The sequence below is a fragment of the Microplitis demolitor genome, chromosome 4 (assembly GCF_026212275.2).
Source record: "Microplitis demolitor isolate Queensland-Clemson2020A chromosome 4, iyMicDemo2.1a, whole genome shotgun sequence".
Lineage (NCBI taxonomy): Eukaryota > Metazoa > Arthropoda > Insecta > Hymenoptera > Braconidae > Microplitis > Microplitis demolitor.
Genome location: NC_068548.1, coordinates 8,257,719 through 8,281,093, shown reverse-complemented (window position 1 = coordinate 8,281,093; position 23,375 = coordinate 8,257,719). Strand labels below are relative to the sequence as shown.

General features: G+C 34.8%; 1 protein-coding gene across 1 annotated transcript in view; it reads left to right on the top strand.

Moving 5' to 3' along the window:
• Positions 1-2,863: 2,863 nt before the first annotated feature.
• Positions 2,864-23,375, top strand: part of LOC103572918 (frequenin-1) — a 61,201-nt gene continuing 40,689 nt past the window's right edge. The window contains exon 1 of the mRNA XM_053738690.1: positions 2,864-2,930. Within this exon, the coding sequence (XP_053594665.1) occupies positions 2,894-2,930 (37 nt within the window). The 5' untranslated portion in view covers positions 2,864-2,893. The remainder of the gene's footprint in view (positions 2,931-23,375) is intronic.

Sequence of the window (23,375 nt, the reverse complement as noted above, 5' to 3'; positions counted from 1 at the left end):
TTCACTTTCTATCCATAAATAATAAATAAATTATTTAAAGAAAAAAAAAAATTCGGCAACAAAATGCCCAACATTATCAAAAAAATTTACTCAAATCATTCCTTTAACGATACAAAAACATAAAATAAATTTCACAAAGTGTAACATTTTAATTTCTTAAATTATTCAATTTGGCGTGAAATACGCTAGAATTGAACACTCTCCAAAAAAAGTCTCTTATCGCTTTTTGATACATCCATTCTTTTAAAAGTTATTTAAGCTTGATGTCTAATTTATATTAAATTTTTAGATGTTTTAACTTTTCCGGCGAAACTATCAGACTTATTACAAAATATAATGAAACCTTCTTTGTAGACAATTTTATTCTCTAAGAACTATTTCTAATGAAGTTCTTCGGATTCCGCATTGTTTTCTACTTCTTTTTATTTTAATGTCAAGCACGTAAAAAAATAGTCTTCTGTTCGATTTTAAAAGCTTGGCATAAAAACGAAAATAACTAGGAAACAATGCGGAATTCGAAAAAACTTTATTGGAAATAATTTGTAAGGCATAGAATTGTCTAAAAAAAATGTCCCGTGATATTTTGTGATAAATCTGATACTTTCGCCAAAAAAATGACAAAATTCTGAAAATTTAATTTAAATTCGACTTCACGCTCAAATGCTTCACCGGTTAACTCAAATTTCCATGGCTTATTAGCTAAGAGTTATTTTAGAAAATCTATTGGAAATACATCAACCGGTGAAGCATTTGGCTGCTTAGCCAAGCTAATGAAGTTAATCTGTTAAATTAGCTAAGCTGACGAGCGAGCCAGCTAATTAGCCTACTTAAGTATGTGTGTGTGTGTGTGTGTGTGTGTGTGTGTGTGTGTGTGTGTGTGTGTGTGTGTGTGTGTGTGTGTGTGTGTGTGTGTGTGTATGTAAACTCTTTGTAACTTTTGAACTAATAAATCGATTTGGACGGTTGCGGTGGCAATTGAAAGAGCTTGTTGGCCTTCAACTTTTCAGAAAATTTCAAATTATTTGATCGAATAGACTCGAAAATATTGGCGAATTACGAAAAAAAAAAAAATTTTTTTTTTAGTTTTTTATTGATTTCTCAAAAACAACTTATACGATCGACTTCAAAATCTAATCAGCTCTAGAACTCAATAAAACGCGTCGATTGCCTTGTCAACTATCGAAATCAATTGATTACTTCGAAAGATATCGGCGTTGAAATGTTAAAAAAATAATATTTTATGTTATTTGTTCCGGATAAATCACAATATAACATACTAAAATGTACCTGATATCATACCAACTCATCTTTTTAATAGTTTCTTTTGATCATATAATGTCATCGAACTTGGTTTTTAGTTTAAATCATATTATCAACAAAAAAATCGATAAAACGTAGTTTTTAATATTTTTATCGGATATTTCATATTTTATTGTTTCTTACATGAGTCAAAACTTATTTAAATCTTGATTTTGATCCCTGACATTGATTTCTGCCTCAATACACTTATTTTACTGAACATAATCAGGAACTAAATTTTAAAAACCGCTTCATTGATGATTTTCGATTCTTAAATTTTCAAACTTCAGCATAACAGGTAACTTGTTAGAGCTTGAAAAGATCATAAAAAAACAATTGCATGTGATAGCATTTTCGAGCTCGCAGAGCTCGAAAATATATCTACACTAATGTTTTCGAGCTCTTTGAGGTCGAAAACAGCGGGAAGTTTTGGGGCCGGCCCGCAGGGTCAACCGACGCCCAGATTTTTTGTTATGTAACTTATGTGTAAATAATTAAATTTTTCAAATAAAGTAAAAATTATATTATGACAATAAAATATTTTAAATTATTAAAAAATATGTTAATTAAATTATCTATTTTTAAGAAAATATAAAATACAGTTATCAAAATAACAATCTTTAATGATAGTCGTAAATTTTAATGTCTTTATTTTTGTTAATAAATGTTTTAATAGAAATTTTATATGAATTTAAATTTTCTTATTCCGATCCCTACCCGCGTATAATGTTAGAGTTACCTTTCGAGATCTACCTTACCTTCAGAGATATAAAAATTAAAAAAGTTGGTACCGCTGTATACTCTAGTATAAAGTTAATTTGGTATAATATACTGCTACCACTAAATCGCACGAGCATAAACCTCCACTTGCTACAACTTTCGATGCTACCAAGTATGTTGGCAACATACAATCGCTGACTCGAAATTATTGTAAACTTAAATAAGGCTAGACAAAAATTCAACTGGCATTATCAGCAAACTGCTCGCAATTTATTTGACTCATTTTAAAAAAAGTATAAAATACTAATGCATTAAATTATCGTTTTTTTAATAGATTAGTGACTATTTTTCATGATAGCAACAAATACACATGTAACATTTTATGTCCGACTTAATCACTGTATGCAAATACATAACATCAGTTAGATGTACAACTGTTCATAATTTGACATCTTTCTACATTACTAAGTCACCATCTCGTACTGTTACTATCAGCCATCTGTATTTAAAGGAAACAACATTAAATGCAACTGACTAAATACAAATCTGTCTCAAACATCCACTAGAAATAAATACAGTCATTATTAACATCATTTGACTCTTAACTATACCGGAAATAATATTCAATCGAAATACTTTTCGACTCGAAAGAACTGGTTGTTAGGACAAAAAGATGGCACCCCCTGATAGCCAAGTTGGCGAGAATCTGACGAGAAACTTGCAGCCGCAACTGGACACCAAGTTGGCCGCCAACGGTTGGTACCTCCGATAGTTGATAGACATTTTCTGAGAAAGTTGACGGTAACTTGTAGCCAAAAGTTGCAAAAGCTGAAGTTGTCGATAACTTGTCGTCAAGTTGGTTGGAAACTAATGAATGACCAACTTTTTCACGATCAACTCGTGTTATCAGGGTAAATATCAGACCATAATAAATATACAGTATATTTGTCAGTTAAATATGTGTTTTGGAGTAGCTATAAGTGTCGCCTAATCATCATGTATACAGTCGAGTCTCGTTATGAGTCCGCTCGTTATGAGTCCGTGAACCAGGATTTCCACGGAAGACCTTCCCCCTCCACAACGTGAAAAAAAAATTAATTTCAGAGTCTCGATATGAGACCGTATATTCATGAAAAGAAATTAAGAGTTTATTTATCATATTAGTCCTATTTACATATAAGAAACATAACACTCAAGTCAAACGGACTCATAACGAGATACTGGAAACAATCACGTACACACTCACACGCTTAAAAAGTAGGGGAAGTTCAACTCACGACTGTCGCCTGCACTGACAGAGTGGGGGTACACAAATTCTTAGAATTATATTCCCCTACACCCCTTTATGCGGGTTCATAACGAGACTCGATTGTATTCGATATCAGAGAAATTAAAAAATTATACAGAATATGGGTAACTGATGCCCTGCTTAAGAAATCCGATAGATTCTTATAGTTGTGTGCATAAGATCATATGCTTAACTATAGCACTTCTTATAGAACTCATTCATTCTTATAAAAACTCTATGGGAATTTATGAGAATCTATTGGATTTTATGAGATTTTCTAAACAGGGTGTGCTCTTTTTTGTAGAGGAAAAGCAACTTTTACTTTTCCCAATGATGGAAAACATCGAGCCTTTTGGGAACAGACTAACAATGTAAATTTTCGGTCTTCGAAATCATCGAGGTTATGTCCTAATCATTTCGCGAAGGGTGTTATTGTTAAAAAAAAAATCTGGACGTCGGTTGACCCTGCGGGCCAGCCCCAAAACTTCCCGCTGTTTTCGACCTCAAAGAGCTCGAAAACATTAGTGTAGATATATTTTCGAGCTCTTCGAAAATGCTATCACATGCAATTGTTTTTTTATGATCTTTTCAAGCTCTAACAAGTTACCTGTTATGCTGAAGTTTGAAAATTTAAGAATCGAAAATCATCAATGAAGCGGTCTTTAAAATTTAGTTCCTGATTATGTTCAGTAAAATAAGTGTATTGAAGCAGAAATCAATGTCAGGGATTAAAATCAAGATTTAAATAAGTTCTGACTCATGTAAGAAACAATAAAATATGAAATATCCGATAAAAATATTAAAAACTTCGTTTTATCGATTTTTTTGTTGATAATATGATTTAAACTAAAAACCAAGTTCGACGACATTATATCATCAAAAGAAACCATAAAAAAGATGAGTTGGTATGATATCAGGCACATTTTAGTACGTTATATTATGATTTATCCGGAAAAAATAACATAAAATGTTATTTTTTTAACTTTTCAACGCCGATATCTTTTGAACTAATCAATCGATTTTGATAGTTAACGTGGCAATCGGCGTGTTTTATTGAATTCTAGAGCTGATTAAAATTTTAAATCGATCGCGTCAGTCGTTTCGAAAATATTTAGAAAAAACCGTTTTTCACCATTTCTTTCTCCCGCAATAACTCTCGAACGAATTATCCGATTTTGATGTTTGAGGTGGAAGTCGACGCGTTTTATTGAGTTCTAGAGCTGATTAGATTTTGAAGTCGATCGTATAAGTCGTTTTTGAGAAATCAATAAAAAACTAAAAAAAAAAATTTTTTTTTTTCGTAATTCGCAAATATTTTCGAGTCTATTCGATCAAATAATCTGAAATTTTCAGGAAAGTTGATGGCCAACAAGCTCTTTCAATTGCCACCCCAACCGTCCAAATCGATTCATTAGTTCAAAAGTTACAAAGAGTTCACACACACACACGCACACACACACTCACACACACACACACACACACACACACACACACACACACACACACACACACACACACACACACACACACACACACACACACACACACACACACACACACACACACACACACACACACACTCGGACATCATTCTGAAAATAGTCAGAATAGCTTCCTAGGACCTTAAAACGTCGACATCTGATGAAAACTCGATTTTCGAAAATCGGGGTGAAAACAATAACTTCCCGAAATTTTTCAAAATCGTCGATTTTCTTTGCGGGAAGTTAAAAAAAAAGTTATTACACAGGTAAATAAATAGTTGAGTTATCTTCTTTTAACTGGGCAACATCACTAATAGCACAGTTTGTTTGAGCAAATGTTCACTGTACAAAAGTTTCGTTGAATTTTTCGTCTAATTTCCGTCAACTTCGGACTTCTCCATTTTTTACGACAATTTGTATGCAACTTGCTATTCAATTTGAAGTGAATTTACTGCCCGAATTTGAATACAAATTTACTTCAAAAGTTGACTAGAAAAAAGTTGACTTTAATTTTCACCCAAATTTTATGTCAATTTATCGTCAATTTAACTTGAAAAATTGTTAAGTATATTTTTACCTTCAAATTGTAGACAATTTTATGTATAAATTTGTTTATCTTCTGAAATGGTAAAAATGAACATTATCGACTGTTTTTTTTTTCGTAAACATGCCAAGTTCGATGATAAAACAAAACATTTCCGATAAAATAAAAAAATGGCTGCAGTGTGTGTTTGTTTATATTGTGCCGGTTTTAACAGAAGTGATTTATTATAAAAAAAAAAAAAACAGAGAACTACATTAGTGATTCTCGAGAAAGATCTTCCTTGCATAATTCTGAAGACAGTGAAAAAAAAAATAAAGTCATTTTGTCAAGCTGTTCACGAGATATTCGTGCCACAGACTTTTTTTGGACTATACAGACTAACTAACGTCCACGATACATATTTTTTATTGAACTTTTTTTATTATAATACGTATAGGACAACTTAATGAAAGTATCAGACTTATTAATTAGTGTTTCCTTTTATGATTAATGTGCTTTTTATAACGTGTAAGTGTGATATGAAAATAATATATACAGTTTAATGCGAAAAAATCACTTGACCTTGACAAGTTCATTATAAAGCACAACCTCTCCACTTTGCGTTCGAGGCGTGCAATACACTTTTAAATTAATATAACACACACATTTCGATAGTAAAATGTAATAATTGAACAGCATTATAGTGACCAATATAAAAAAAAAAAAGTATGGATAATAAACTCTTCCCTGATAGTCAAGTTGGCCGCAAAAGTTGACATTTCCATAAGTTGACGGCAACTTTCCGAGAAACTTGTCGACAACTTTTAGCTCGTGTAACTGTTGCCTACAAGTTGACTACAAGTTGCACAGAAACTTGGCGATAGGTTGCGGAAGTAGATTGTTGACAAGTTGCTAAGCAACTTGTAGCCAACTTGCCGCTAACAGTTTCACAGTATGAAGTTACCTCCAAGTTGCTAACAAGTTGGTCGCAACTAATGTACACCAACTTTCTGATCAGAAACTCTGGCTATCAAGGTTTAAAAGTACAATACTGTCTAATAATTCTTGAGCGGTAGCATAGAATCGGTAAAAAAAAAATATCTCAAAATAAAAATGTATGACTACTTTCATACAAATGTAAAAATATAAAAATAAAAAGTTGTAAAAAAAAGTTCAATGTTTAAAAATATATGTATATTAATAAAATGTAAAATTATAAATATGAATTGTAAAATAAGTGAATAAAAAAAAGTCCCTATATAAAAAATCTTTAGATTTATAAATCACTAAGAAAAAATTACTATAAAAAGAAAGATTCTACAAACAAACATTTGCAAAACTAAACATCTTTATAAAAAATTATGTATAAATAAAAATCTCTACAAACAAAATATCTATGAAAAATAATCGATTTTAAAAATCTCAATAAATTATGACATCTATAATCAAATATCTAAATAAAGTACAACTCAAAGGCTAAAAATTGAATTAGAAGTACATCTCGATCCCCTGCATGGAAATCAGGCGGAGTATGAACCAAGAATCCATAAGAAAACAATGCAAAGGGTCTCTAGGTGGGAAAAATAGGTCGAAATCTCGATTTTGGCCACTAAAATCGATGTAGAAAATGTAATTATCGTTCTAGAAGGCTAAAAATTGGTTTGGAACTAGATTTCGATCCCCTGAATCGAAACCAAGCAAAGTATGAGTTAATTTTCCCTCAGAAAGCCATCCAGGGTGTCCCTAAGTGATAAAAATGGGTCAAAATCGTCATTTCGGCCACTAAAATCGATGTAGAAAATCTAATTACTGCTCTAGAAGTTTCAAAATTGGTTTAGAAGTAGATCTCGATCCCCTGCATTGAAATCGGGCGGAGTATGAACTAAGAATCCATGAGAAAGCTATGAAAAGGCTCGCTAGTCGGTAAAAATTGGTCAAAATTGTGATTTTGTCCACTAAAATCGACGTAGAAAATCTAATTATAGCTCTAGAAGGCTAAAAATTGGTTTAGAACTAGATTTTGACTCCCTGAAACGAAATCAAGCAAAGTATGAGTTAACATTCCACAAGAAAGCCATCGAGAGGGTCCTTCAGTGGTCAGAATGGGTCAAAATTTAGGTTCTGGCCAGTAAAATCGATCTAGAAAATCGAACTATAGCTTTAGAAGGCTAAAAATTGGTATGGTAGTAGATCTCGATCCCTTGCATCGAAATCAGGCAGAGTATGATCTGAGGATCTACAAGAACGCCATGCAAAGGATCTCTAGGTGGTAAAAATGGGTCGAAATCTCAATTTTGGCCACTTAAATCGAAGTAGAAAATCTAATTATTGCTCTCGAAGGCTTAAAATTGGTTTGGAAGTAGATCTTGATTCTTTGCATCGAAATTAAGCGGAGTATAAACGAAGAACCCATAGGAAAGCCATACAAAGGGTCTCTATATACGCAAATTCTTTGTACTTTTCTGGTCTGTGGATTTTGAAAATGAATATTGGTCAACCAGTCGTTATAGTAGGTGTCATTTCGTACTTTCTAGGGTCTCGTTTGTCAATTTCAAAAGTTCCTATAATGCTTTGAGGCCTCAAAACTGCCTCAGGTCAACTGAACTCATTGATATACGCAAATTACTCGTACTTTTTCCGTTTTTGGAATTTTAAAATAAATTTTGGTCAACTAGTCGTTATAGTGGGTATCATTTCGTACCTACTAGGGTCTTTATTGAGGATATAAGGGCCTATAGTTGAGTATAGGTTCTTATACATACAACTATAAAAATCTATCGGATTTCTTAAGCAGGGAAGATACTTACTCCAGAATTTTGCTCAAACACGTGTTATTAGGGCACTTACTCCACCTCCAATACCCTCTTTCGACAATGTAACGTCACAACATTTAATGACTCAATGCATAAGCTCTAACGTCAAAATATAATTAATCGCTCATGTCATTGTTACTAAAAACTAGGGTTTCATCAGTCCATATTGTTTCACAATATTTTCTAATTTTTAGGCTATTCGAAATGGACCAGTAAGATTTATGTTATTAGTTAATTTTTTTCCTTTCCTAAGAGTTTCTGAAATCAGTTAAAGAATAGCATTACACAACTTTTGTTGAAAATGTGTTAGGTAATCGCTTCAATTTCAAAAGGATGATTCACGGAATGGTTAGCTATTGGGTTATGTAATTGTTAAAATATTCAAATGTGTTAATTTTCTAAACGGCTAATGTAATTAAATTATTTTTAATATTTCTACTGAAGAAACATTGAAATAGTGATAATAACCTTCAGTGCATTGTATAAGCTGTCATTATAATTTTAAGTTTTTTTTTTTTTTTTTTTTTTTTAAATATCTTAGGTTGCTAATTGTTATGTATCGATAATATCGAGGACTCATGGCAATTGCCATAAGACTTAAGTCTATTTATTTATTAATATCGATAATGAAGCACAGCTAATGACCGATAATACATTAACTCAAAAAATCAAAGGAATAGAAAAATTTTAGAAATTTTTTAGTGATTTTGGCAAGGTTGTAACTTTGTGAAAAATAATCATCGTTCTCGAATAAAGCATTTTATAGCTTGAAATATCCAAGTTTGGTGCATTTTCATACAAATTTTTTTAGAGGTATGGCTATTGCGCAAACATGAGAAATACCACGATACAAATAATTTCCAAATTTTGTTTTTTTTCCGAAGACCTTACAGGCCGTGCAAAAATTTTTACAGCAAAACCAAGGCATAGGTTTAGGCATAGTAAATCAACCGCTACTTTGTAAATATCGATGGATGCATCGTATGCGATTGTTTTTTAATGAGCTTTCAAGCTCAAAAGAGTTGCGTTTTATGTTTAAATTTGAAATCTTAGAATCAAAAATAATTATCGAACGAGCGTTTGTTGAATATTTATTTATATTTATGTTCAATAAAAATAAAAGTTTATTTAGGCAAAAATCAATGTAAGTGATCGAAGTAAGGATTTAAATGAGCTCTGAGTCATATCAGAGTGTTAATACATGAAATATCTAAGAAAAATATTGAAAACGGTTGTTCTTCAATTTTTTTTGTCGACAATATTACTTACACTGAAGAATGAGTTACATTTCCTTACATGACGGTCAACAGAGATCATGAGCACGAAGATTTGTTATGATTTTGTATACATTTTAGTACATTATACTATGATTTACTTGGGTAAAATTACATAAAATGATGTCTTTTTAACATTTTGACGCCAACATCTTTTGAGCTAATGAATAAATTTTGACGTTTAATGTGGCAATCGACGTGTTTTATTGAGTTCTATAGCTTATTAATATTTAAAATTAGTCAGTTTAGCCATTTCAATGATATTTGGAATAAACCGTCTTTTAGTATTTCTTTCTTCTGCGATTTCTCTCGAACAAATTAACCGATTCTAATGGTTGTGGCGACAATCGACGCATTTTGTTGAGTTCTAGAGCCGATTAGATTTTAGAATCAATAGATATAGTCATTTCTGAGAAATTTTAAGAAACTAATAAAAACTGTTTTTTCAGATATCTTTCATACCTTAGAGATCAATTGATTGGTCGATCCGAAAAGTTGACGGCCAACAAGTTTTTTCGATCGCCGCAAGAACCGTTTTGATTGGCTGATTATTTAAAAAGTTATAGCAAGTTTACACACACAAATACATACAGACGCTCAGACATCATCCTGAAAATGGCCAGTCTAGCTTCCTAGGACTTTGAAACGTCGATATCTGATTCAAACTCGATTTTCGAAAATTGGATCGAAATCAATTTCTTCCCGAATCTTTGAAAATTATCAATTTTCTTAGCGGGAAGTTAAAAAAAAATTGAATTTTTTTTTTTGTGTTCGAAATTTATTTTTTTACATTTTTTGGGTATTTTTTTTTCTTTCTCTTTTTCCCACATTTACTGAGTAATTAGCGTAACAATGGCAGAAGAAAAAATTTTATTTTGATAATGGTTACACAATTAATGGAACAAAACTTGTTCCTTTAATTGTTTAGCAAAATTTTGATCGATCGCCTCCGGACAACGGTTCGCTAGATCAATTTAAAAACTAACATTGTTATTGGGTGTATATTAAGCTAAAAAAGTACCTAGCAACATTAAATCTTACCATAGATATTAACAAAGTAACGGTTGATTTACTGAAAAATCAAAAAAAGTCATTTTTTGTACTTATTTCTAATGGATGTTACAGATAAAAAATTTTTTTTTTACAAAAAATGATCAAAAGTTCTTGTAGACAGTTTATTCTAGCCTTAACGCCGCCTTCAAATTTACTGTGTGATTATTGGTACCTGAAGTATTGATGATCAAATCCAAAAAGATCATTTTTCGTTTCGACGCTGATATCTTCGCGACAAATTGTCCTATAAAGTTAGAAAAAACAGAATTAAAGTTGAATAAATTTGCTAAACGACCTATGCCTTGGTTTAGCTAAAAAAAATTTTCCACTGTCCTCGGGCTCTTTGGAACAGAAAAAATTTTTTAACAATTATCGTTGATGCAATGTAACGAATCAGTGCATTAAATGACTGATTAACTCATTCAATTGTTTAGCAATGATGATTAAGATTTGTTGGTCATTTTATTACAATCCGAATTAATCAATTGTTGCTGAGCAATCAATACTATGACACCGTCTATATATGTTCTGTGCTATTCTTTTGTGTTTGTGTTGAATTTTTTTAACAAAAGAAATGCCAAATTGATTTATAAAAAATGACATTATCACTTTAAACGATAACTTTTGTCATATAATTATTTAATCATTTTTTTCATACATTTATTAGAGATACAGCTCGGGGGGTATATATATATATATATATATATATATATATATATATATATATATATACTCCTCCGTGAGGTAACTAATAACAAGAATAAAACTAAAAAAAATTATTATTCTATTATTGTTTACAGTTCTGCTTATTTTCATAACGGTTTTATCGATAGGCATTACAAAATTATTTACATTTATAATTTAAAAAGCTATTAGAATAACATGTCGATAACGGAGCAATACCAGTTTAATCATTTCATTAGACCAAATCAAATCACAACTTTAAATCATTGGAAACGTCGATCAATTCTTTATAAAGATAACTAATGACGTCTATTAATATGCGGCATTGGTCTATACGCACTGTCGTAAATATGAGTTGTTACTTTACTCAAATGCACATTATGAGAGATAATTAAGATAATCAATCAGTTGTTTTATAATGATGCGCATCAATTAAAAACAACGAATATAAAAAAAAGTTATTTCATTCGGTATTGTGGCCAAAGTTAGTGGTGGAAAATTACTTGAAAAAACCGTTATGTCGAAATTAAATAAAAATGTTATTTTTAAACTATGAAATGATTTTCGAGCTAGAAGTTTCACAAGCATAGTCTGTTTCTGTGAAATGTTGGTATTTTCAAAATGACTGAACGTTATTTCTAAACTGATGGGTGTTAAGTGTACGTGCACTACGACTATTATAATGAACTCGGCTCGAAATCGTTCAATGTAATTAACCGCCAATAATGAGTAATAATATCACGTATGTCTGACCAGAGGTCAATATAACCTCTTATCAGTTTCATGTAATTGGGTTTTTAGTGTTTCATCAATAATGATTAATTATTGAACGGTTAGATAGACAGCAATGGTTGTTTGACGTCAAGATGTCTTATTCCTGCTGTCAATCATTTGTCATACATGCTATGCCATCTGGCTATTCGCTATGAGTGTGACTGCAGCGCCAGACAAAATATGAACTACGGGAGGCTGTCAGAGTATGTTTTTATACGTATGTCAATAGCAAGAAACATAAAAATAAATAAATATTATAAATAATAGTAAAAAAAAAGTTGTAAAAAATATGTGACAGTTTTATAGTAATTGCAGTTTTGTTTTTTAGCTAAACGAATCATCAATAAGTAAGTATAATGATAAAAAATAAAAAAGATTGCAGTAAGCATTTAGGTTAAGTTATTTGAAATTCATATCAAAGTCAAAATATGATACTAAGAAAAAAATCAAAATGAAAAATAAATAATTAAATAATAACAAAATAAATACTTTCACGTGTGCTTGCTTACAATTTCAGTAATCATAGCCTCCCGTAACTCCGAAAGTAACCACTGCAAACGCTTCAGTCAATTTGATTTCCCCTACCATGGCTTCACTCAGAGCGAATGCATAAATTAATGAATTAGCAAATGACTTATAGTCATCATTACGGCTGATGATTTTTTAATTTGAATTTAAATTCAAATTATTTTTATTTGTGAAAAATTAGTATAATGATTATGAATAAATATGAAAATACATAAATAATCATCAAATAAATCAAGGTAACAATTTAATTAACTAAATAATTTATTATAAAATTTGTATAATAAATTGATTGTTTTTGAATAAATTGAATAACAAGTGAAATCGAGAGCTAATCCATTTTATAAAGTGTTGAGATTGTAATCTGCATTTAATTGTCTATTGCGAATCAAATTTTGTTTTGTAATAATTTTTAATAACTGTATTGATTCAAATAAATTTGGAAGTTCTTTTAATTTAGCTTTCATTATTTCACTAAATTAATTAAATTTTATTTTACTTAATTTTTAATATTTTTATTTATCTTTTAGACAACGATGCATTTTTATTTTCATTTTATTTTAAATAAACAGTCATCATTATAACTCCGTTCCAGTTATTTCGCTCAGCGAACGGTAAACAGGAGCGCTAGACTTAAAATGTGTTATTTTGACACATACACGTCCCGATGAAAGCTTGGGATTTTTTTCCCACCAGTTCTTTTCTCCACCACCATAATATTAGAATGAGCATATGCGCAAAGCCACTAAAACGAACATTTAAAGGGTGGGGGAAGAAACTGCGATGGGAAAAAAATCCCAAGCTTTCGTCAGGATGAGGTCGGGATGAGGTTAGGACCAGGTCTCGAAAGATGATCTAGAAAATACTTATCTATCTGTAGATCAGGTGTTTTTTTATGTAATGCATTTATGAAAAAAACAGCACATGTTTGGTCTTTCTTACTAAATGATTGAGACTAAATTCACGAAGTGCATCCAAATTACTATAATACACTACTAGAAAAAATTAAAGGATAAAAAAAAAATTCCAAATTTTTGGGTGATTTTCAACAGGCCGTAACTTCGAGAGAAATGGTCGTACAAGGATGAAAAAAAAGGAAATTGTAGCTCCAAGTGTCTACTTTTTGGATTAGAACTTTAAAAATTTTTAGCGTCAGCGGTTTATAAGTAATCTTAGAAAAACCAGCGACAAAAAAATTAAAAAATTTTTTTTACTTTTTTTTTTGGTCTACGGGCGTAAGAATTTTTTTTTTTTGCTTTTTTTGCATTGAAAATGAATTCCCTTGGATGATTAGCCATTTTTTTTCAAAAAAAAAATTTTTTCCTTTCGTCACATGAATTTGAAAATGCAACAAAAAAAGGGCGTTTGCTGGTTTTTTGGAAAATCAAGCGCTGGATCGGAAATATTGAGGAAATCAATAATGTTGAGTGTGCATTTTACAGATCAATATGCCCACAATAACCCTACAAAGAGCCAAATTAATCCAACCAGCTGTTTTTTTGTTTTACTCGATCGAATCTTGAAAAAATTAAAGGATCACATTTTTTGCTCTGAAAAGCTCATAATGTATAAATGAAAAAAAAAATTTTTTTTCCAAGCTTCGTCCAAATTTTCGTTTCAAACAGAGCTCGAATTTTCAAAACATAAAAATTGAAAAAAAAATTTTCAAAAAAAAAAAAAAAAAAAATTTGAAATTTTTTTTTTGAACAACTTTAAGAAATTTAAGAGATCAACGCCCAACCATTTTTAAAACGTTTCCTTCGCTGCATTTCGTGGTCTCTAAAATAGTGAAGGTATCAGAGTCATCAATTATCGGTGAGTTTGTAGTAGTAAGTCTGTCATCGTATTCGTTTCAGGCGTGTGGTTAGTAGAGGTATCCGAGTCATCAATCATCGGAAAGTTTGTAGTAGTAATGTCTGTCGTCGTAATCGTTTCAGGTGTGTAGTTAGTAAAGGTATCCGACTCATCAATTATCGTTGAGTTTGTAGTAGTACTGTCTGTCGTCGTCTTCGTTTCAGGCGTGTTGTGAGTAAAGGTATCCAAGTCATCGATCATCGGTAAGTTTGTAGTAGTAATGTCTGTCGTCGTATTCGTTTCAGGCGTGTGGTTAGTAAAGGTATCCGAGTCATCAATCATCGGAAAGTTTGTAGTAGTAATGTCTGTCGTCGTAATCGTTTCAGGTGTGTAGTTAGTAAAGGTATCCGACTCATCAATTATCGTTGAGTTTGTATTAGTACTGTCTGTCGTCGTCTTCGTTTCAGGCGTGTGATTAGTAAAGGTATCCGAGTCATCAATCATCGGTAAGTTTGCAGTAGTAATGTCTGTAGTCGTATTCGTTTCAGGTGTGTAGTTAGTAAAGGTATCCGAGTCATCAATCATCGGAAAGTTTGTAGTAGTAATGTCTGTCGTCGTAATCGTTTCAGGTGTGTAGTTAGTAAAGGTATCCGACTCGTCAATTATCCTTGAGTTTGTAGTAGTACTGTCTGTCGTCGTCTTCGTTTCAGGCGTGTGGTTAGTAAAGGTATCCGAGTCATCAATCATCGGTGAGTTTGTAGTAGTAATGTCTGTCGTTGTATTCGTTTCAGGCGTGTGGTAAGTAAAGGTATCCAAGTCATCGATCAGCGGTGAGTTTGTCGTAGTAATGTCTGTAGTCGTATTCGTTTCAGGTGTGTAGTTAGTAAAGGTATCCGAGTCATCAATCATCGGTAAGTTTGCAGTAGTAATGTCTGTAGTCCTATTCGTTTCAGGTGTGTAGTTAGTAAAGGTATCCGAGTCATCAATTATCGTTGAGTTTGTTGTAGTACTGTCTGTCGTCGTCTTCGTTTCAGGCGTGTTGTGAGTAAAGGTATCCGAGTCATCAATCATCGGTAAGTTTGCAGTAGTAATGTCTGTAGTCATATTCGTTTCATGTGTGTAGTAAGTAAACGTATCCGAGTCATCGATCATCGATGAGTTTGTAGTAGTAATGTCTGTAGTCGTATTCGTTTCAGGTGTGTAGTTAGTAAATGTATCCGAGTCATCAATCACCGGTGAGTTTGTAGTAGTAATGTCTGTCGTCGTATTCGTTTCAGGCGTGTGGTTAGTAAAGGTATCCGAGTCATCAGTCATCGGTGAGTTTGTAGTAGTACTGTCTGTCGTCGTCTTCGTTTCAGGCATGTTGTGAGTAAAGGTATCCAAGTCATCGATCATCGGTGAGTTTGTAGTAGTAATGTCTGTCGTCGTATTCGTTTCAGGCGTGTGGTTAGTAAAGGTATCCAAGTCATCGATCAGCGGTGAGTTTGTCGTAGTAATGTCTGTAGTCGTATTCGTTTCAGGTCTGTAGTTAGTAAAGGTATCCGAGTCATAAATCACCGGTGAGTTTGTAGTAGTAATGTCTGTCGTCGTATTCGTTTCAGGCGTGTGGTTATTAAAGGTATCCGAGTCATCAGTCATCGGTGAGTTTGTAGTAGTACTGTCTGTCGTCGTCTTCGTTTCAGGCATGTTGTGAGTAAAGGTATCCAAGTCATCGATCATCGGTGAGTTTGTAGTAGTAATGTCTGTCGTCGTATTCGTTTCAGGCGTGTGGTTAGTAAAGGTATCCGAGTCATCAGTCACCGGTGAGTTTGTAGTAGTAATGTCTGTCGTCGTATTCGTTTCAGGCGTGTGGTTAGTAAAGGTATCCGAGTCATCAATCATCGGTGAGTTTGTAGTAGTAATGTCTGTCGTTGTATTCGTTTTAGGCGTGTGGTTAGTAAAGGTATCCGAGTCATCAATCATCGGAAAGTTTGTAGTAGTAATGTCTGTCGTCGTAATGGTTTCAGGTGTGTAGTTAGTAAAGGTATCCGAGTCATCAATCATCGGTGAGTTTGTAGTAGTAATGTCTGTCGTCGTATTCGTTTCAGGCGTGTGGTTAGTAAAGGTATACGAGTCATCAATCATCGGTGAGTTTGTAGTAGTAATGTCTGTCGTTTTATTCGTTTCAGGCGTGTGGTTAGTAAAAGTATCCGAGTCATCAATCATCGGAAAGTTTGTAGTAGTAATGTCTGTCGTCGTAATGGTTTCAGGTGTGTAGTTAGTAAAGGTATCCGAGTCATCAATCATCGGTGAGTTTGTAGTAGTAATGTCTGTCGTTGTATTCGTTTCAGGCGTGTTGTGAGTAAAGTTATCCAAGTCATCGATCATCTGTAAGTTTGTAGTAGTAATGTCTGTCGTCGTATTCGTTTCAGGCGTGTGGTTAGTAAACGTATCCGAGTTATCAATCATCGGTGAGATTGTAGTAGTAATGTCTGTCGTTGTATTCGTTTCAGGCGTGTGGTTAGTAAAGGTATCCGAGTCATCAATCATCGGAAAGTTTGTAGTAATAATGTCTGTCGTCGTAATTGTTTCAGGTGTGTAGTTAGTAAAGGTATCCGACTCATCAATTATCGTTGAGTTTGTAGTAGTACTGTCTGTCGTCGTCTTCGTTTCAGGCGTGTTGTGAGTAAAGGTATCCAAGTCATCGATCATCGGTGAGTTTGTAGTAGTAATGTCTGTAGTCGTATTCGTTTCAGGCGTGTAGTTAGTAGAGGTATCGGAGTCTTCAATCACCGCTGAGTTTGTTGTAGTCATATCTGTCATCGTATTTGTTTCAGGCGCGTAGTTAATAAAGGTATCCGACTCATCAATTATCGTTGAGTTTGTTGTAGTACTGTCTGTCGTCGTCTTCGTTTCAGGCGTGTGATAAGTAAAGGTATCCGAGTCATCAATCATCGGAAAGTTTGTAGTAGTAATGTCTGTCGTCGTAATCGTTTCAGGTGTGTAGTTAGTAAAGGTATCCGACTCATCAATTATCGTTGAGTTTGTAGTAGTACTGTCTGTCGTCGTCTTCGTTTCAGGCGTGTTGTGAGTAAAGGTATCCAAGTCATCGATCATCGGTGAGTTTGTAGTAGTAATGTCTGTAGTCGTATTCGTTTCAGGTGTGTAGTTAGTAAACGTATCCGAGTCATCGATCATCGATGAGTTTGTAGTAGTAATGTCTGTCGTCGTATTCGTTTCAGGCGTGTGGTTAGTGAAGGTATCCGAGTCATCAATCATCGGTGAGTTTGTAGTAGTACTGTCTGTCGTCGTCTTCGTTTCAGGCATGTTGTGAGTAAAGGTATCCAAGTCATCGATCATCGGTGAGTTTGTAGTAGTAATGTCTGTAGTCGTATTCGTTTCAGGTGTGTAGTTAGTAAAGGTATCCGAGTCATCAATCATCGGTAAGTTTGCAGTAGTAATGTCTGTAGTCCTATTCGTTTCAGGTGTGTAGTTAGTAAAGGTATCCGAGTCATCAATTATCGTTGAGTTTGTTGTAGTACTGTCTGTCGTCGTCTTCGTTTCAGGCGTGTTGTGAGTAAAGGTATCCGAGTCATCAATCATCGGTAAGTTTGCAGTAGTAATGTCTGTAGTCCTATTCGTTTCAGGTGTGTAGTTAGTAAAGGTATCCGAGTCATCAATTATCGTTGAGTTTGTAGTAGTAATGTCTGTCGTCGTATTCGTTTCAGGCGTGTGGTTAGTGAAGGTATCCGAGTCATCAATCATCGGTGAGTTTGTAGTAGTAATGTCTGTCGTCGTATTCGTTTCAGGCGTGTGGTTAGTGAAGGTATCCGAGTCATCAATCATCGGTGAGTTTGTAGTAGTACTGTCTGTCGTCGTCTTCGTTTCAGGCATGTTGTGAGTAAAGGTATCCAAGTCATCGATCATCGGTGAGTTTGTAGTAGTAATGTCTGTAGTCGTATTCGTTTCAGGTGTGTAGTTAGTAAAGGTATCCGAGTCATCAATCATCGGTGAGTTTGTAGTAGTACTGTCTGTCGTCGTCTTCGTTTCAGGCATGTTGTGAGTAAAGGTATCCGAGTCATCAATTATCGTTGAGTTTGTAGTAGAAATGTCTGTCGTCGTATTCGTTTCAGGCGTGTGGTTAGTGAAGGTATCCGAGTCATCAATCACCGGTGAGTTTGTAGTAGTAATGTCTGTCGTCGTATTCGTTTCAGGCGTGTGGTTAGTGAAGGTATCCGAGTCATCAATCATCGGTGAGTTTGTAGTAGTACTGTCTGTCGTCGTCTTCGTTTCAGGCATGTTGTGAGTAAAGGTATCCAAGTCATCGATCATCGGTGAGTTTGTAGTAGTAATGTCTGTAGTCGTATTCGTTTCAGGTGTGTAGTTAGTAAAGGTATCCGAGTCATCAATCATCGGTAAGTTTGCAGTAGTAATGTCTGTAGTCCTATTCGTTTCAGGTGTGTAGTTAGTAAAGGTATCCGAGTCATCAATTATCGTTGAGTTTGTTGTAGTACTGTCTGTCGTCGTCTTCTTTTCAGGCGTGTTGTGAGTAAAGGTATCCGAGTCATCAATCATCGGTAAGTTTGCAGTAGTAATGTCTGTAGTCCTATTCGTTTCAGGTGTGTAGTTAGTAAAGGTATCCGAGTCATCAATTATCGTTGAGTTTGTAGTAGTAATGTCTGTCGTCGTATTCGTTTCAGGCGTGTGGTTAGTGAAGGTATCCGAGTCATCAATCATCGGTGAGTTTGTAGTAGTAATGTCTGTCGTCGTATTCGTTTCAGGCGTGTGGTTAGTAAAGGTATCCAAGTCATCGATCAGCGGTGAGTTTGTCGTAGTAATGTCTGTAGTCGTATTCGTTTCAGGTGTGTAGTTAGTAAAGGTATCCGAGTCATCAATCATCGGTAAGTTTGCAGTAGTAATGTCTGTAGTCCTATTCGTTTCAGGTGTGTAGTTAGTAAAGGTATCCGAGTCATCAATTATCGTTGAGTTTGTTGTAGTACTGTCTGTCGTCGTCTTCGTTTCAGGCGTGTTGTGAGTAAAGGTATCCGAGTCATCAATCATCGGTAAGTTTGCAGTAGTAATGTCTGTAGTCGTATTCGTTTCAGGTGTGTAGTAAGTAAACGTATCCGAGTCATCGATCATCGATGAGTTTGTAGTAGTAATGTCTGTAGTCGTATTCGTTTCAGGTGTGTAGTTAGTAAATGTATCCGAGTCATCAATCACCGGTGAGTTTGTAGTAGTAATGTCTGTCGTCGTATTCGTTTCAGGCGTGTGGTTAGTAAAGGTATCCGAGTCATCAGTCATCGGTGAGTTTGTAGTAGTACTGTCTGTCGTCGTCTTCGTTTCAGGCATGTTGTGAGTAAAGGTATCCAAGTCATCGATCATCGGTGAGTTTGTAGTAGTAATGTCTGTCGTCGTATTCGTTTCAGGCGTGTGGTTAGTAAAGGTATCCAAGTCATCGATCAGCGGTGAGTTTGTCGTAGTAATGTCTGTAGTCGTATTCGTTTCAGGTGTGTAGTTAGTAAAGGTATCCGAGTCATAAATCACCGGTGAGTTTGTAGTAGTAATGTCTGTCGTCGTATTCGTTTCAGGCGTGTGGTTAGTAAAGGTATCCGAGTCATCAATCATCGGTGAGTTTGTAGTAGTAATGTCTGTCGTTGTATTCGGTTTAGGCGTGTGATTAGTAAAGGTATCCGAGTCGTCAATCATCGGAAAGTTTGTAGTAGTAATGTCTGTCGTCGTAATCGTTTCAGGTGTGTAGTTAGTAAAGGTACCCGAGTCATCAATCATCGGTGAGTTTGTAGTAGTAATGTCTGTCGTCGTATTCGTTTCAGGCGTGTGGTTAGTAAAGGTATACGAGTCATCAATCATCGGAAAGTTTGTAGTAGTAATGTCTGTCGTCGTAATGGTTTCAGGTGTGTAGTTAGTAAAGGTATCCGAGTCATCAATCATCGGTGAGTTTGTAGTAGTAATGTCTGTCGTCGTATTCGTTTCAGGCGTGTGGTTAGTAAAGGTATACGAGTCATCAATCATCGGTGAGTTTGTAGTAGTAATGTCTGTCGTTGTATTCGTTTCAGGCGTGTGGTTAGTAAAGGTATCCGAGTCATCAATCATCGGAAAGTTTGTAGTAGTAATGTCTGTCGTCGTAATGGTTTCAGGTGTGTAGTTAGTAAAGGTATCCGAGTCATCAATCATCGGTGAGTTTGTAGTAGTAATGTCTGTCGTTGTATTCGTTTCAGGTGTGTAGTTAGTAAAGGTACCCGAGTCATCAATCATCGGTGAGTTTGTAGTAGTAATGTCTGTCGTCGTATTCGTTTCAGGCGTGTGGTTAGTAAAGGTATACGAGTCATCAATCATCGGAAAGTTTGTAGTAGTAATGTCTGTCGTCGTAATGGTTTCAGGTGTGTAGTTAGTAAAGGTATCCGAGTCATCAATCATCGGTGAGTTTGTAGTAGTAATGTCTGTCGTCGTATTCGTTTCAGGCGTGTGGTTAGTAAAGGTATACGAGTCATCAATCATCGGTGAGTTTGTAGTAGTACTGTCTGTCGTCGTCTTCGTTTCAGGCGTGTTGTGAGTAAAGGTATCCGAGTCATCAATCATCGGAAAGTTTGTAGTAGTAATGTCTGTCGTCGTAATCGTTTCAGGTGTGTAGTTAGTAAAGGTATCCGACTCATCAATTATCGTTGAGTTTGTAGTAGTACTGTCTGTCGTCGTCTTCGTTTCAGGCGTGTTGTGAGTAAAGGTATCCAAGTCATCGATCATCGGTGAGTTTGTAGTAGTAATGTCTGTAGTTGTATTCGTTTCAGGCGTGTAGTTAGTAGAGGTATCGGAGTCTTCAATCACCGCTCAGTTTGTTGTAGTCATATCTGTCATCGTATTTGTTTCAGGCGCGTAGTTAATAAAGGTATCCGAGTCATCAATCATCGGTGAGTTTGGAGTAGTAATGTCTGTCGTCGTATTCGTTTCAGGCGTGTGGTTAGTAAAGGTATCCGAGTCATTAATCATCGGTGAGTTTGACGTAGTAATGTCTGTCGTCGTATTCGTTTCAGGCGTGTGGTTAGTAAAGGTATCCGAGTCATTAATCATCGGTGAGTTTGACGTAGTAATGTCTGTCGTCGTATTCGTTTCAGGCGTGTGGTTAGTAAAGGTATCCGAGTCATCAATCATCCGAAAGTTTGTAGTAGTAATGTCTGTCGTCGTAATCGTTTCAGGTGTGTAGTTAGTAAAGGTATCCGAGTCATCAATTATCGTTGAGTTTGTAGTAGTACTGTCTGTCGTCGTCTCCGTTTCAGGCGTGTTGTGAGTAAAGGTATCCAAGTCATCGATCATCGTTGAGTTTGTAGTAGTACTGTCTGTCGTCGTCTTCGTTTCAGGCGTGTTGTGAGTAAAGGTATCCAAGTCATCGATCATCGGTGAGTTTGTAGTAGTAATGTCTGTAGTTGTATTCGTTTCAGGCGTGTAGTTAGTAGAGGTATCGGAGTCTTCAATCACCGCTCAGTTTGTTGTAGTCATATCTGTCATCGTATTTGTTTCAGGCGCGTAGTTAATAAAGGTATCCGAGTCATCAATCATCGGTGAGTTTGGAGTAGTAATGTCTGTCGTCGTATTCGTTTCAGGCGTGTGGTTAGTAAAGGTATCCGAGTCATCAATCATCGGTGAGTTTGACGTAGTAATGTCTGTCGTCGTATTCGTTTCAGGCGTGTGGTTAGTAAAGGTATCCGAGTCATTAATCATCGGTGAGTTTGACGTAGTAATGTCTGTCGTCGTATTCGTTTCAGGCGTGTGGTTAGTAAAGGTATCCGAGTCATCAATCATCCGAAAGTTTGTAGTAGTAATGTCTGTCGTCGTAATCGTTTCAGGTGTGTAGTTAGTAAAGGTATCCGAGTCATCAATTATCGTTGAGTTTGTAGTAGTACTGTCTGTCGTCGTCTCCGTTTCAGGCGTGTTGTGAGTAAAGGTATCCAAGTCATCGATCATCGGTGAGTTTGTAGTAGTAATGTCTGTTGTCATATTCGTTTCAGGCGCGTGGTTAGTTAAGGTAACCGAGTCATCAATCTCCGGCGAATTCGTAGTAGTTATGTCTGTCGTTGTGTCAAGTTTAAGCGTAGTGTCCCGATACGTGTTTTCTGTGGAGCGCTGTGTGGTGTTTATTGTGTTATTTTTAACCGATGAGAATGATTACTTCATATCCACTATGCAATTTGGTGGCACCTGAGAAGCAATACAATTGGTTCTATTACACTAGTGATAAGGTGTGTTCGTCGTCTCATGAAAGAACGTTCTATCATTACCGTTACGAGATTTAATATTTTATTTTCATAAAAAAGATTTGTTTTTACAACCTAACTTGATCGTGTCAATAACAATTTACAAAGAAATAAGTATTCTTCACCTCATAATCTGCGGGAAGTGTTAAATTTGCCGCTGCTGCTTGATAACGATAAATTGGATTGTTTGGTAATTTTTTGTTAAACCACCATTTTTGATTTGTATCCTATGTTTCTTTTGGAACGATTATAGTGTTGAAAGGCTTTTCATCATCTGAGAAAAAAACAAAAGTAACTTTAAGTATTGGGCGAAATGAGACCACAATACTAGACCATATTTTTCATAAGTGTGTATATACATAATTGTAATTTCGAGCTTGGCTTTATTAAAAAAGTCTCTATTTTCGTGTATCAAGTCCCTATCAGTAGAACTTTTTAAATCTTTACCTTGGAACCTCATTTCATGTTCAGACGGGTCGTGTACAAAATTGGGTGGGTGCGTAGCACCCCCGCTAGAAGCATATTATAGAAAAAAATCTGGACAACGGTTGACCGTCCAGGCAAGCCCCGAAACATCCTGCTGTTATCAAGCTCTAACTCGAAAACATTTTCGTAAATCAATACTTTTGAATACGTTTGTTTTTTTTTTACCTTTCTGAGCCCAAAAAAAGTATTGTTTTGCATTGAACTATGTAAATTGGAAAAATCTCAAACTGCTCTTGGATGTGATCCGCATTTTTGTTAGTTCTATAGTTGAATAGATTTTGATATTGATCGATATTGTCGTTTCAGAGTTATTAAAAAAAAATTAGTTTAGTATCAGTTCCTTCTACAACTATATTTCTTGAACGAATTGACCAAATGAAATGATTCTGGTGGCAATCAAAGCGTGCTATTGAGG